General features: G+C 41.6%; 1 protein-coding gene across 8 annotated transcripts in view; it reads right to left on the reverse strand.

Annotated features, from left to right (window-relative positions):
• Window positions 1-298: 298 nt before the first annotated feature.
• Window positions 299-13,402, reverse strand: part of LOC140198918 (type 2 lactosamine alpha-2,3-sialyltransferase-like) — a 102,626-nt gene continuing 89,522 nt past the window's right edge. For 5 of the 8 annotated variants that reach the window (XM_072260170.1, XM_072260167.1, XM_072260162.1 and 2 more), the window contains 3 exons: window positions 11,969-12,106; window positions 9,600-9,752; window positions 300-5,853 (listed from right to left, as the gene is read on the reverse strand). In XM_072260170.1, coding sequence (XP_072116271.1) covers window positions 5,764-5,853; window positions 9,600-9,752; window positions 11,969-12,106 — 381 coding nt within the window. In that variant the 3' untranslated portion in view covers window positions 300-5,763. Of the gene's footprint in view, window positions 5,854-9,599; window positions 9,753-11,968; window positions 12,107-13,402 lie in introns of all 8 variants that reach the window. The other 3 variants (XM_072260169.1, XM_072260165.1, XM_072260166.1) reach the window with 2 other exon arrangements.

The following is a 13,402-nucleotide window of genomic DNA, read 5'->3' on the forward strand; positions in this document are numbered from 1 at the left end:
TGGGTTCAGCAGAACAAAGATGACACCTCACTTTGTTTGAGCAATCATAGAGTAGTTCTCACCTGCACAAAGGCCACAGCCCTTTGCGACTTTCAAAGCCATTTCATAGCATTCAAGAACACCCACATTGAGAACTTGAAGGCAACTAAATACATGTTAAGCCAATGGTATTAAACGAATTTTTTCCCGGTACATTCACACTGCCCCATTCAATTTGTGGGGAACGTAGAAGAAATCACTGCCACTGGGTTAAGCACACATTGGTACTGGACCGAGGGACTTTTGCGAAGTAACAAAGTCAATTTGACAGAAGTACTGCTGCCCAGGGTAGCCCCCATCATTTTTCAACAATTATTTCATCAGCTCAATGCAATCAAATTCTTCGTTTATTCTCTTTAAAAATATTTTAAGTAGATGAAATTCACCAAACTTTCTCAGGTGAAAGAGCAAAATGAACCACATATGATCAAACACTAGATAAAATTAATGGGCTTGGGATGCATGCTGAGGAGATAGGGAGATGGAAAGTTATACAGACGTAACATTCCAGTTTTAAACAGACAGAAAATGGTGGCAGAGAACATATCTGAGCAGTGCAGTTAATACACATACTTACCCCATACAGGACTTGGTTAGATTAATGACTCAAAGTCTAAATTCTCCCTTATCCATTATCAAGTTACAAGGTTTCACAATGTTCGTTTTCATTGTTAGCTCTAACACCCAGTCATTGAAACATTTTGGCACTACCTTTATTTTCACAGGATTTATTAAAGTCCAAAATAAATTTATTATCAAAGTACATATGTCACAATATACAATCCTGAGATTCATTTGCTTGCAGACAATCAACAATAAATACAAGAAACACAATAGAATCAATGAAACGCAAACACAAAGAAATTTGCAGGTGCTGAAAATTCAGGCAACACACACAAAATGCTTTTGGAATGCAGCAGACCAGGCAGCATCTATAAGAAGAAGTACAGTTGACGTTTCGGGCTGAGACCCTTCGTCAGGACTAACTGAAAGAAGAGTTAGTAAGAGATTGGAAAGTGGGAGGGGGAGGGGGAGATCCAAAATGATAGGAGAAGACAGGAGGGGGAGGGATGGAGCTAAGAGCTGGAAAGTGAATTGGCAAAAGGGATATGAGGCTGGAGAAGGGAGAGGATTATGGGACAGTAGGCTGAGGGAGAAAGGAGAAGAAGGGGAGCACCACAGGAAGATGGAGAGCAGGCAAGGAGTTATTGAGAGAGGGGTAGAGGGAGAAAGAGAGAGAGAGAGAAGAGAAAAAAATAATAAATAAATAAGGGATGGGGTAAGAAGGGGAGGAGGGGCATTAATGGAAGTTAGAGAAGTCAAGGTTTATGCCATCAGGTTGGAGGCTACCCAGACGGAATATAAGGTGTTGTTCCTCCAACCTGAGTGTGGCTTCATCTTGACATGAGAGGAGGCCGTGGATTGACATATCAGAATGGGAATGGGATGTGGAATTAAAATGTGTGGCCACTGGGAGATCCTGCTTTCTCTGGCGGACAGAGCATAGGTGTTCAGCGAAACGGTCTCCCAGTCTGCGTCGGGTCTCACCAATATATAGAAGGCCACACCTGGAGCACCGGACGCAGTATATCACCCCAGCTGACTCACAGGTGAAGTGTTGCCTCACCTGGAAGGACTGTCTGGGGCCCCGAATGGTGGTGAGGGAGGAAGTGTAAGGGCATGTGTAGCACTTGTTACGCTTACAAGGATAAGTGCCAGGAGGGAGATCGGTGGGAAGGGATGCGGGGGATGAGTGGACAAGGAAGTCGCATAGGGAGCAACCCCTGCGGAAAGCAGAGGGGGGGGAGGGAAAGATGTGCTTGGTGGTGGGATCCCGTTGGAGGTGGCAGAAGTTACGGAGAATTATATGTTGGACCCGGAAGCTGGTGGGGTGGTAGGTGAGGACAAGGGGAACCCTATCCCTAGTGGGATGGCGGGAGGATGGAGTGAGAGCAGATGTGCGTGAAATGGGAGAGATGTGTTTGAGAGCAGAGTTGATGGTGGAGGAAGGGAAGCCCCTTTCTTTAAAAAAGAAAGACACCTCCTTCGTCCTGGAATGAAAAGCCTCATCCAAGACCACATCCATCAGGATGGACAACCACCAATGTGGGAAAACTGTAAATACAAAAAGAGGAAAAAAAGCAATAAATATTAAGAACATAAGAAGAATTCTTCAAAGTGAGTTCATAGGTGTGGGAATAGTTCATCGATGGAGTGAGTGAAGTTATCCCCTCTGGTTCAACAGCCTGATTGTTGAGGGGTAATAACTTTTCCTGAAACTGGTGATGTGCATCCTGAGTCTTGTATACCTTCTTCCTGATGGCAACGAGAAGAGAGCATGGTCTGGATGGTGGGGCTCCTTGATGATCAGAGGTTCCCAACATGGTGTCCACAGAACCCTTGCTTAATGGTATTGGTCCATGGCATAAAAAAGGTTGGGAACCCCTGATGACGGATGCTACTTTCCTACAACAACGCTCGTGTAGATATGCTCAATGTGGGGAGGGCTTCACCAGTGATGGACTGGGCTTTTTCCATACAAGGACATCAATGTTTCCATACCAGTCCATGATGTAACCAGTCAGTATAATCTCCACCACATACCTATAGAAGTTTGTCAGAGTTTTAGATGACATGAAGAATCTTCGCAAACTTCTAAGAAAGTAGACTAACAAAACAAAATGCCAACTTGGTGAACAATTTGCCAGTACTTCACAACTTTAATGATAAATACACCAAGGGGAAAATGAGTTAAATTGATTCATTTACTAATTTATGGCTTGGTAATGAAAAATTCTAGATAATGTGTTACAGTTTAAGCAGCACAAAACCAGTTTAACAACATGAATATAAAGGTGCATCAGTACAGTTGATGGAGAACCATTCTTTTATTAGAAAGTGAAGGAGAAAAACAAAGGGACTAATGGAGTTGCGCAACCAAGAGCTGGTCTGAATCCAAAAGGCTAAATGGTCTCTTTCTCTATAAAAACACAAGATTACACATGCTGGATCACAAAGTAACGCTTTAAAAGAGGTGAAAGTACCTTGCACATAGTAAGAGAACACAGAGATTTTGTCGGAAATGTACGAACATAAAACAGCAAACCACAAATGTCAGGCTAAAAGGTAGCACCTGAGGCACAGACCTGACCAAAAAATATAGATCAGATCCACAGTATAACTTTGAGGGGACACTGCACATTTAAATAGGTGCTCTTTCAAATGAACACACACAAAATGCTGGAGGAACTCAGCAGGTCAAGCAACATCAATGAAAAAGAGTAAACTGTCCACATTTCAGGCTGAGACCCCTCTTTGTCCCAAAAGGCCCACTGTTTACTCTTTTCCATAGACACTGCCTGACCTGCTAAGCTGCTCCAGCATTTTGTGTATGTTGCTTTGGATTTCTAGCATCTGCAAATTTTCTCGTATTTGCTATTTGAAATATGCTGTTTAACTACCGCCATATCAGTGACATAAAAAGGAACCAGTTTCAGCATTCGAAGTTATGGGAGATTTTCCCGTAGTGTTCACACCGATAGGCATTTTATCATAGAATGAATTCTGAAACACTTCTATCATATGATGAAAGACTGGATGAACTGGGCTTGTACTCGTTGGAATTTAGAAGATTGAGGGGGGATCTTATTGAAACGTATAAAATCTTAAAGGGATTGTACAGGCTAGATGCAGGAAGATTGTTTCCGATGTTGGGGAAGTCCAGAATGAGGGGTCACAGTTTGAGGATAAAGGGGAAGCCTTTTAGGACCGAGATTAGGAAAAACTTCTTCACACAGACAGTGGTGAATCTGTGGAATTCTCTGCCACAGGAAACAGTTGAGGCCAGTTCATTGGCTATATTTAAGAGGGAGTTAGATATGGCCCTTGTGGCTACGGGGATCAGGGGGTATGGAGGGAAGGCTGGTGCAGGGTTCTGAGTTGGATGATCAGCCATGATCATAGTAAATGGCGGTGCAGGCTCGAAGGGCCGAATGGCCTACTCGTGCACCTATTTTCTATTATGGGGCCCATTAAATATTTTCAAATTCCTAAAATGAATGTAGTTGATTGTGAAACATACAGGAAAGCAAGATCATGAATGAAGTCATGAAAGTGCTAATCTGTTGAACTAAAATTGATATGTTAATAAGATTTACAGGCAATTTTTCAAGATTTCATTAAAAAAAACATTAAAAAAAACTTTTAAAAAAACTCACTTCTGAAATCAAACTGTCCGGCCACATTTTAAATTAACATTCAGAGCTTTATTTCACTGGTGGCTTGGATATATTTATTAATTAGCAGATTCTATATAAAGAGAGCTTCACAATATGACTGGAGTTAGACCAGATTTTTTAATGTGAAAGTTTTGTTCTCAGACTGTAGAGGAAGTGGCCAGTTTAATAGGTTGTCAAGAAGCCATGCAACATTATGCATGAGAATTATGGCTTAATTGGAAAGGAACCTAAAGAGAGGATATTTAATATTATTTATTTTATACATCACATGAAGTTGAATATTTACACCCTTATATGTCTACCTTCCTACTAGAGGATGACAAACCAGTACTTTGAATTTGATTTACTATCATTTTGTTGGCTTTGAAGCGAATTGCAAAATCAAGCAATTGGGACTTATGGTGTCTCGGAGCAGTTAAATGGGTAGATTGAGAACCTGCATGGTTTTGTTGTATGGCCTTGTGGTTCTTTATAACCCTGATGTTCCTTCTCCACTTCTAGTTGTGAGCCAGAGACCCCAGGAGTTTTGAGCTGAATCTTTTCTTCTATCCACCAGGTTGTATTCTCCTATGAGAGAGCTTGGAATAGATTGTCTATTTCAGGATTCTGGTTTTGGGCATTTGATTTGACATGACATGTCCCATTTGCCCTACTTTGCATATAAATTCTTCACAACTTCCCACTTTTGTTGAAAGATGCATTTCATACAGAATGAAAACAGGTGGACAACCATTTCCAATTTAAAGACAAGAAAATACTGTAAACATTCAACAGATCAGGCTACAAAAATTCAGCGTGTATCTTGCTAAACAATTTATAGAACTATGGCAAAACTAAAAAAAATACCATTCATAGGTAGTTTGCACAGTAAAGAGGAACAGCAAGTGCCCCATAGCCCTGTAAAGTTAAGTGTAAATCGTTAGGAGATAATCTTCCTTCAGGGTATATCATATCTTTAAGGTTTATTTGAAACTGTTCCACCATTTTACCTTAATTAAAAATATATTATAAAATTAATCTGACATTAATTTATTACTCTCAGTCATCACTGGGGCACTATATTCAATAACTCTGCTTGGAATAATACAATAAATAAATACTGTCTCTGTCCCGCACAGATTCACTTTCGCTGTACCCTAACCAACTTGACAAAATCACCAATCATGAACATTTCTAGATCACTTACAGAAACAAAGACATTATTTTAGTTAAATCATTTTTAAACAGCTTTTTAATAGTAAAAATCCTGTTTCAACCACGACAGCTTTTGTCAACAAATGAACTTTGTTGGCGAGTCCTTGACAGCAAACCCCAAAACCGTGAAGTGCATGCTCCAGTCATCTGTGGCAACAGTCATTTTTGTAGTCCAGTAATTTGTGGTTTGTGTTCTCAGTACAGGTAACGGAAGCTGAAGACAATGAGATGCTGTGGTCCATCAATATTAGTGCCATAATCGTTTGGTCAAGATGAATGGCAAACCTTTCTTTCAAAAATTTCCAGTCAAATCAAAGATTCTATTGGATGATTTCAAGTCATTCAAAAGTACTTGTTCAGCAGTAATATTATGATAGAGCATCTGCAAATTCAACAGCACAATTAATAGAATGTTAAATCAGGTCAGGACATTTCAACACACTAGATACAAGATTCAAGACTGCTTAATGTAATTTCTAGTACCCAAGCTTAAAGGAGAACAAAATAGTTGTTACTCCGGATCTTTTGCAGCACAAAAAAAACCACACAATAAACAAATAAATAAGATCTCTTGTATACAGCGCATAGATTGGTTGTACACCCATAAAGTGATGCTAGGCATAGGAGTGACTGTACATGAGGTGACTGACAGTAAATAATAAAGAAGTTAGTTTACTGGGTGGAGGTGTTGATCAGCCTTACTGCTTTGGGGGAAGTAACTGTTTTTAAGTCTGGTGGTCCTGGTGCAGATGCTACGTAGCCTTTTCCTTGATGGGAGTGGGACAAACAGTCCATAAGCAGGTTAGGTGGGATCCTTCATGATATTGTCGGCTCTTTTTCTGGCACTTTTCTATATACATGTCCTTGATGGCAGGTAGGTTGGTGCTGGTGCTGGTGATGCCTTGGGCTGTTTTGTCTACCCAAGTATGTTTCTCCAGTAACAACTCCATTTATAAAATAGAAATATCATACAACTACTTTTTTGGATCTGAAATCACCAGGAGTCCAACTTCTCTTGACAGCGAGTAGATTTAAAATGGGGGATAAAAGTAAAAAGGAAAAATACTAATTCTTGGAAGGCTTGTACGACCATAGAATTGCAGTCTCTCACTTGGGCACAGCATCTCACTTTAAAATTCCTACACAATTTATAAAGGACTACTACAACTCCCCATCTTTACTGAAACAGAACTTTTGTTCAGAATGAAATGGTTAATAATAAGTCAGCTTATGTTTCAATTCAAGCGTTCCATTGCATTACAGCACTTTGTTTAAAAAGTGCATGTCCTTCAATGACATGATACCCACTCACCAACTCAATATCCCCACTCATTCAATTACATAAGAGGCTATGTCCACTTTGCTGGAAGTTTTCCTTTAAAATGTCTTTGATATTACAAGCAGTATTCTGTCCACCCACTAAAATGTAAGAATGTTATCAACATTAAATTCGATATAAAACAGTGGTTTTTCAAAATCCCTTCCAATTTAAAATTAATCCATTTACTTTGAGCCAGATTTGCTGTAAAACTATACAAGCTCACCCTTCTCCTGACAGATCAATAGTGAATGCGTTACCAGTTTTCAGATGTTAGAAGTCACACACTGTAATTACAAGACTAAGAGTCCACACCAGTCTCATTTTTCATCCTATGTTATAAACCGGCTGAGGGAAAATTAAAAAAGGAATCTTGATATGAAAGTTTGTCTCAGTTCCTGTTACTATGAAACGTTGTGGTGCTGTTGGTTCTTATGTAAGCACCACACAGACTGCACTCATGATCAGGATTAACTGCTAATCACTGTATTGACCACATTAACTGCTGTTCTATCATGTGCTCAATAAATCAGCACCATAAGGGATTTAACGTTCATTCTGTGTATTCTACCTCTCAAGTAACATTGCAAATCACAAATTTGGGTTTGCCTTTAAAATAGTAATTTCTCTCAGTAATCAGAGAAGGACTACATTGACTACATTGCTGCTGCTTCCTGCACCCATGCTGAGCTCGTCAATTTCATTGACTTTACTTCTAACTTCCACCCAGCCCTCAAATTCACTTGGTCTATCTTGGACACTTCTCTCCCCTTTCTCAATCTCTCGGTCTCCATCTCTGGAGACAGACTGTCCACTGACATCTTCTACAAACCCACTGACTCTCATAACTACCTCAACTATACCTCTTCCCACCCCGCCACATGAAAAAATGCCATTCCCTATTCCCAGTTCCTCCTTCTCTGCCGCATCTGCTCCGAGGATGAAGTTTTCCATTCCAGGACATCTCAAATGTCCTCTTTCTTTAAGGATCGTGGTTTCCCTTCTGCTGTCATTAACGATGCCCTCACCCGTATCTCCTCCATTTCCCGCACTTCGGCTCCCACCTCATCCTCCCGCCACCACAACAGGGACAGAGTTCCCCTTGTCCTCACCTACCACCCCACTAGCCTCCGGATCCAACACATTATCCTCCGCAACTTCCGCCACCTTCAACAGGACCCCACGACTAAGCACACCTTTCTCTCTCCACCCCTCTCTGCCTTCCGCAGGGATCGGTCCCTCCGTGACTCCCTGATCCACACGTCCATCCCCACTGATCTCCCATCCGGCACTTATCCCTGTAAGCGTAAGTGCTACACCTGTCCCTACACCTCTTCTCTTGCCACCATTCAGGGCCCCAAGCAGTACTTCCAAGTGAGGCAACACTTCACTTGTGAGTCTGTTGTGGTCATCTATTGCATCCGGTGCTCCCGGTGTGGCCTACTCTACATCGGTGAAACCCGATGCAAATTGGGGGACCGCTTGTCGAGCACCTCCGCTCTGTCCGCCAAAACAGACAGGATCTCCCAGTAGCCACCCACTTCAACTCTGCTTCACAATCCCATTCAGAGATGTCCATACATGGCCTCCTCTACTGCCATGATGAGGCTAAACTCAGGTTGGAGGAGCAACACCTCATATACTGTCTAGGTAGTCTCCAGCCCCTTGGTATGAACATAGAATTCTCCAACTTCCGGTAATTCCCTCCCCCTCCCTTCCCCTATCCCTATGTCACTCTGCCCCCTCCCCCAGCTGCCTATCACCTCCCTCTACTACCCATTGTGTTTTCCCCTATTCTTTCTTCACCTTTCCTGCCTATCACCTCCCTGCCTGCCTTCCCCCACCCCTTTATCTTTCCCCTTACTGGTTTTTCACCTGGAACCTACCAGCCTTCTCCTTCCCACCCTCCCTCCACCTTCTTTACAGGGCCTCTGCCCCCTCCCCATACAGTCCTGATGAACGGTTCCGGCCCGAAACGTCGACCGATCTTTTCCACTGATGCTGCCCGACCTGCTGAGTTCCTCCAGCGTGTTGTGAGTGTTGCTTTGACCCCAGCATCTGCAGATTATTTTGTGTTTCGCAGCGAAGGAATATTGCAGCAGTTTAGTTAAATTTGTGGCCTTCTCACATCCATCTCAAGGTTTTGGGTACAAGCTCTGTTAATATCCCCACTGGCAAGTTCTGATAGGGAGGTGTTGTTGACAGTGGGAATGTTTGTTCCCACGAGATCGGATCCCTCTTCAGCCACCAAAAGCAATTAACCGACCTGTACCTCACTGAGGTTTTTAGAAGTTAGTGGAGGAAAAAATGCCATGACTTTTGTGACCCACATTTCATAGCATTTCAATGCATGCAAATTATATGTACATTTCTGAGGGGAATGATAAGGAAATGAACAGAAAGGAATAGAGGGAAATGGACCTTGTGCAGGCAGATGGGATTAGTTTTGACTGGCATCATGGGCCTAACACCCTATTTCCGTGCTGTTCTATGAAACTGCCTTCAGTATTTGAATTTTGTCAAAGAAAATAAGTAAACATTAGAGAATTATCTTGCATATTTGTGTCATTTAGAAGCTAGAATTTTCTGTATAACTGCTATATAGACTTCAACAAACATGCTACATGGATACAGCCATCCCCACGTACCAGTTCTAACGCAGAAATTTACCCCTGACCAGCTTTGCTGACCTCTGGAGCTGTTGCAAAGTACAAAGTATTCAGTTTCCCCAAAATGAAAAGCCTTCTATGTAAATCTTAACAAGTTTCCAAAAGCTATGACAAAAAAACCTTCTTTATTTGGAGACCTACCTTTTTCATGGCTGACATAATTTCTTTTCCATAATAATGTAAAGTGCTATTAGGATTCTTAGCATCATATTTGAAGCCAGCTATATGAACCTCATCACACATAGTAAAAGCCATCGATATTGCAATGATTCCAGTAGTTGGGTATTGAGGTGGCTGTCAGAAACAAAAAATAAAAATATACTTGCAAGGGCTTAAGGAAATCAACATCCTAGCAGAACTGATGAAAAGCATGAAGCTACTCAGTGAAAATTCTATACTTCAAATGTCGGTGAATGAATGAAAAGGATTTTGATCCAATTCCCAGTGTGGATCATCATCACCAGAACAAAGCTGATCTCTACACTCAGTGCAATATACACAAAATACTGGGGGAACTCAGCAGGCCAGGCAACATCTGTGGAAAAGAGTAGAGTCAATGTTTTGGGCCAAAACCCTTCGGTGGGACTGGTCTTGGCCTGGAACGTCGACTGTACTCTATTCCACGGATGCTACCTGGCCTGCTCAGTTCCTCCAGCATTGTGTGTGTGTTGCTCAGATTTCCAGCATCTGCAGATTTCCTCTTGTTTCTGATCGAACTTTGCACTCAGTGCCACTTGGTTAGGTAATCCCTGTACTTAATGAAGTGGCCACTGACTGCATGTCTGTGGTCTCCTGCTGCTGTAACCCAGCCACTTCAAGGTCCAACATGTTGTGCATTCACAGATGCTCTTTTGCACACCACTGTTGTAACACGTGGTTATTTGAGTTACTGTCGCCTTCCTGTTAGTTTGAACCAGTCTGGTCATTCTCCTCTGACCTCTCCCATTAATACAGCAATTTTACCCATAGAATTGCCACTCACTGTACACTTTTCACACCATCCTCTGTAAACATTAGATTGCTGTGCATGAAAATCCCAGGAGATCAGCAGTTTCTGAGATACTGAAACCACCCTTTATGGCACTAATGATTATACCACGGTCAAAATCACAAAGATCACATTTCTTCCTCACACTGATGTTTGGTCTGAACAACAACTGAACCCCCTGACCATGCCTGCATGTTTCTCTGCATGGAGTTGCTGCCACATGATTGACTGATTAGATATTTGTATTAACAAGTAGGTGGCTAACTAAGTGGCCACTGAGTATATGTGGCAGACTTAATATTGACTAAGCTTACCAACAATGCAATTATGATTTCCTCTTAGGTGCCTTTAAAGTCTGATAATTGACCAATATGCTTAAGGTTGTGGGTTTATGCAAATAGCATAAAGTTTTGTCACGGTTTTCATGAGTAAAGCAATGCCTTGGCTTCTCTAAAAAGCAATAGAGTAAGGTGAAAACTCAAAATAAATAATTTTTTAAAAACCACAAAAATGGTATCACATGAATTGCCTAAACGAACAATTGTGAAATGATGAATATATCAGAGACATTCAGTACTTCTATTCAGTGGTGTATAAATCGGTTGTTTAAAGAGTGGCAATCATTGCCACTTAAATAGCCAACAGACTACAGACACAAGGGATCCTTCAGATGCTGGAAATCTTGAACAACGCACAAAGAATGCTGGAGGAACTCGGCAAGTCAGCCAGCAACTATGGAGGAGAGTAAACAGTCGATGCTTCTGGTCAAAACCCTTCATCAGGACCGGAAAGGAAGGGAAAGCCAGAATAAGAGCATGGAGGAGGGTGAGAAGTACAAGCTAGAAGGTGAGGAGATGGGAGGTGATATGTGGAAGAGGTAGCGTGTTGAAGAAGGTGGAAGAGTGGGAAGAGTACAAGCTGGAAGGTGATAAGTGAAACCCGGTGAGGATGAAGTAAGCAGCTGGGAGGTGATATGTGGAAGAGGTAACGTGCTGAAGAAGACCAAATACAAGAGGAGATGACAGTGAAGCTTGGAAGAAATAGAAAGAGGACGGGACTCAAGGGAGGTGTTGGGCCGGTGAGGAAAAAAAATGGAGTGAGAGGGTAACTAGAATTTTCTGGTAAGAGCTTTCTGCAGTACATTGAAGCACACATGAAATCTGAGGTATATCTGAAATTTTCCAGACTTAAGTACATATGAGGCAAGTAAGGGGGCTTCCAACATGTTCACATGAAAGAGAATGCAAACAAAAGCAATAGAGGAAATATTTGTCTCTTCATTACAAATCAGCTGAGGGTCTGAAAAAGCCTGCAATGTCGAAACTACTAAATGTTCAAAACTAGCACCTCACTAACATCTTTTCCCTTCTTCACACAAGGAAATAGTAATATTTTGAAGCCATTTTAGCTTCTAACATTTCAGAGTGCATCAAAATGTCCAATTTTGATGATTTACTATGAATATTCTGATCTCACTCTTCCCTGACACTTTATATAGAAAACTGAACAGATACCAGCCTACCTTTGGCCGTCGAACCACTTTTGGAAGATTCAGTAATTTAAAAGCTGCTCTCTGGACAACAGACGGGTTTAGTATCCTAATTTGATTATTCTTATAAGCAAGATTCAAGGGTGGTTTTTTCCAGAAGCCACGCAAGGACTGTAATCAGGAAAAAAAAGCAGATCACCAAATAGTTTGCAAGCCTGCAAAATGATAATTATCTTATATTAGCTTTCTACTTAAAAGGGAATTCAACTTAATTGACAGGGCCAACCTTTATGTATGCAATGAATTTTCCAAGTTCACTGCAAGGTTCAGATTTGTTGATTTTTGTCAAAGAAAATAAGTCAACAACTGACCTCAAAAGTTTCAGAAGGTCAATGTTCACAGGGTCAACAAGTTTTCTTATTTTCTACAAAGTTGCTGAGTTGTAGTTCAGTAGAGAAAACAGAACATGCATTTGTAACCATTCTATGAGTACTGAACAAAGGTCAATGGCCAAATAGCCAGAGGAGGATGGGTGATTGTGACACAATTGTCCAGCAGAATTTTCCATTAGTTTAACAATTATACAGACTGTAACTCAGCCTGAGAGGATATAATAGCCCATACAAGTGTCTATGGTCAACATAAATTCAACTAGTATGCCACATATGCAACCAGTGTGGTTTGGTCAGAGACTGATTCAGGAAGACCATGAGACATAAGAGCAGAATTAGGCATTCAGCCCATCAAATCTGCTCCGCCATTTCAATCATGGCTGATCCTGGATCCCATTCAAACCCATACACTTGTCTTCTCACCATATCCCTTGATGCCCCAACCAATCAAGGATCTCTCAACTTCCACTTTAAATATACCCACGGACTTGGCCTCCACCACAGTCTGTGGCACAGCATTCCACAGATTCACCACTCTCTGGCTAAAAAAATACCCCCTTACTTCTGTTCTAAAGGGTCACCCCCCCCCCCCCCATTTTGAGGCCGTGCCCTCTAGTTCTGGATACCTTCACCAGAGGAAACATCCTCTCCACATCCACCTTACCCAGCCCTTTCAACATTCGGTAGGTTTCAATGAGATCCCACACATTCTTCAAAATTCCAGTGAGTACAGGCCTAAAGCTGCCAAATGCTCCTCATACATTAACCCCTTCATTCCCAGAATAATCCTTGTGAACCTCCTGTGGCCCTCCCCAATGACAATACAACTGTTCTGAGATATGGGGCCCTAAACTGTTGATAATACTGCAAGTTCAGCCCGACTAGTGTATTGTAAAGCTTCAGCATCATCCCCTTGTTTTCATAATCTATTCCCCTTGAAATAAGTGGCAACATTGCATTTGCCTTCTTTCCACAAACTGAATTAACCTTCTGGGAGTCTTGCACAAGGATTCCTAATTCCCTTTGCACTTCTGATATTTGAATTTTCTCGCTATTTACATAATTGTCAGCACTA

This window comes from Mobula birostris, chromosome 6 (assembly GCF_030028105.1).
Source record: "Mobula birostris isolate sMobBir1 chromosome 6, sMobBir1.hap1, whole genome shotgun sequence".
NCBI classification, from domain to species: Eukaryota; Metazoa; Chordata; class Chondrichthyes; order Myliobatiformes; family Myliobatidae; genus Mobula; species Mobula birostris.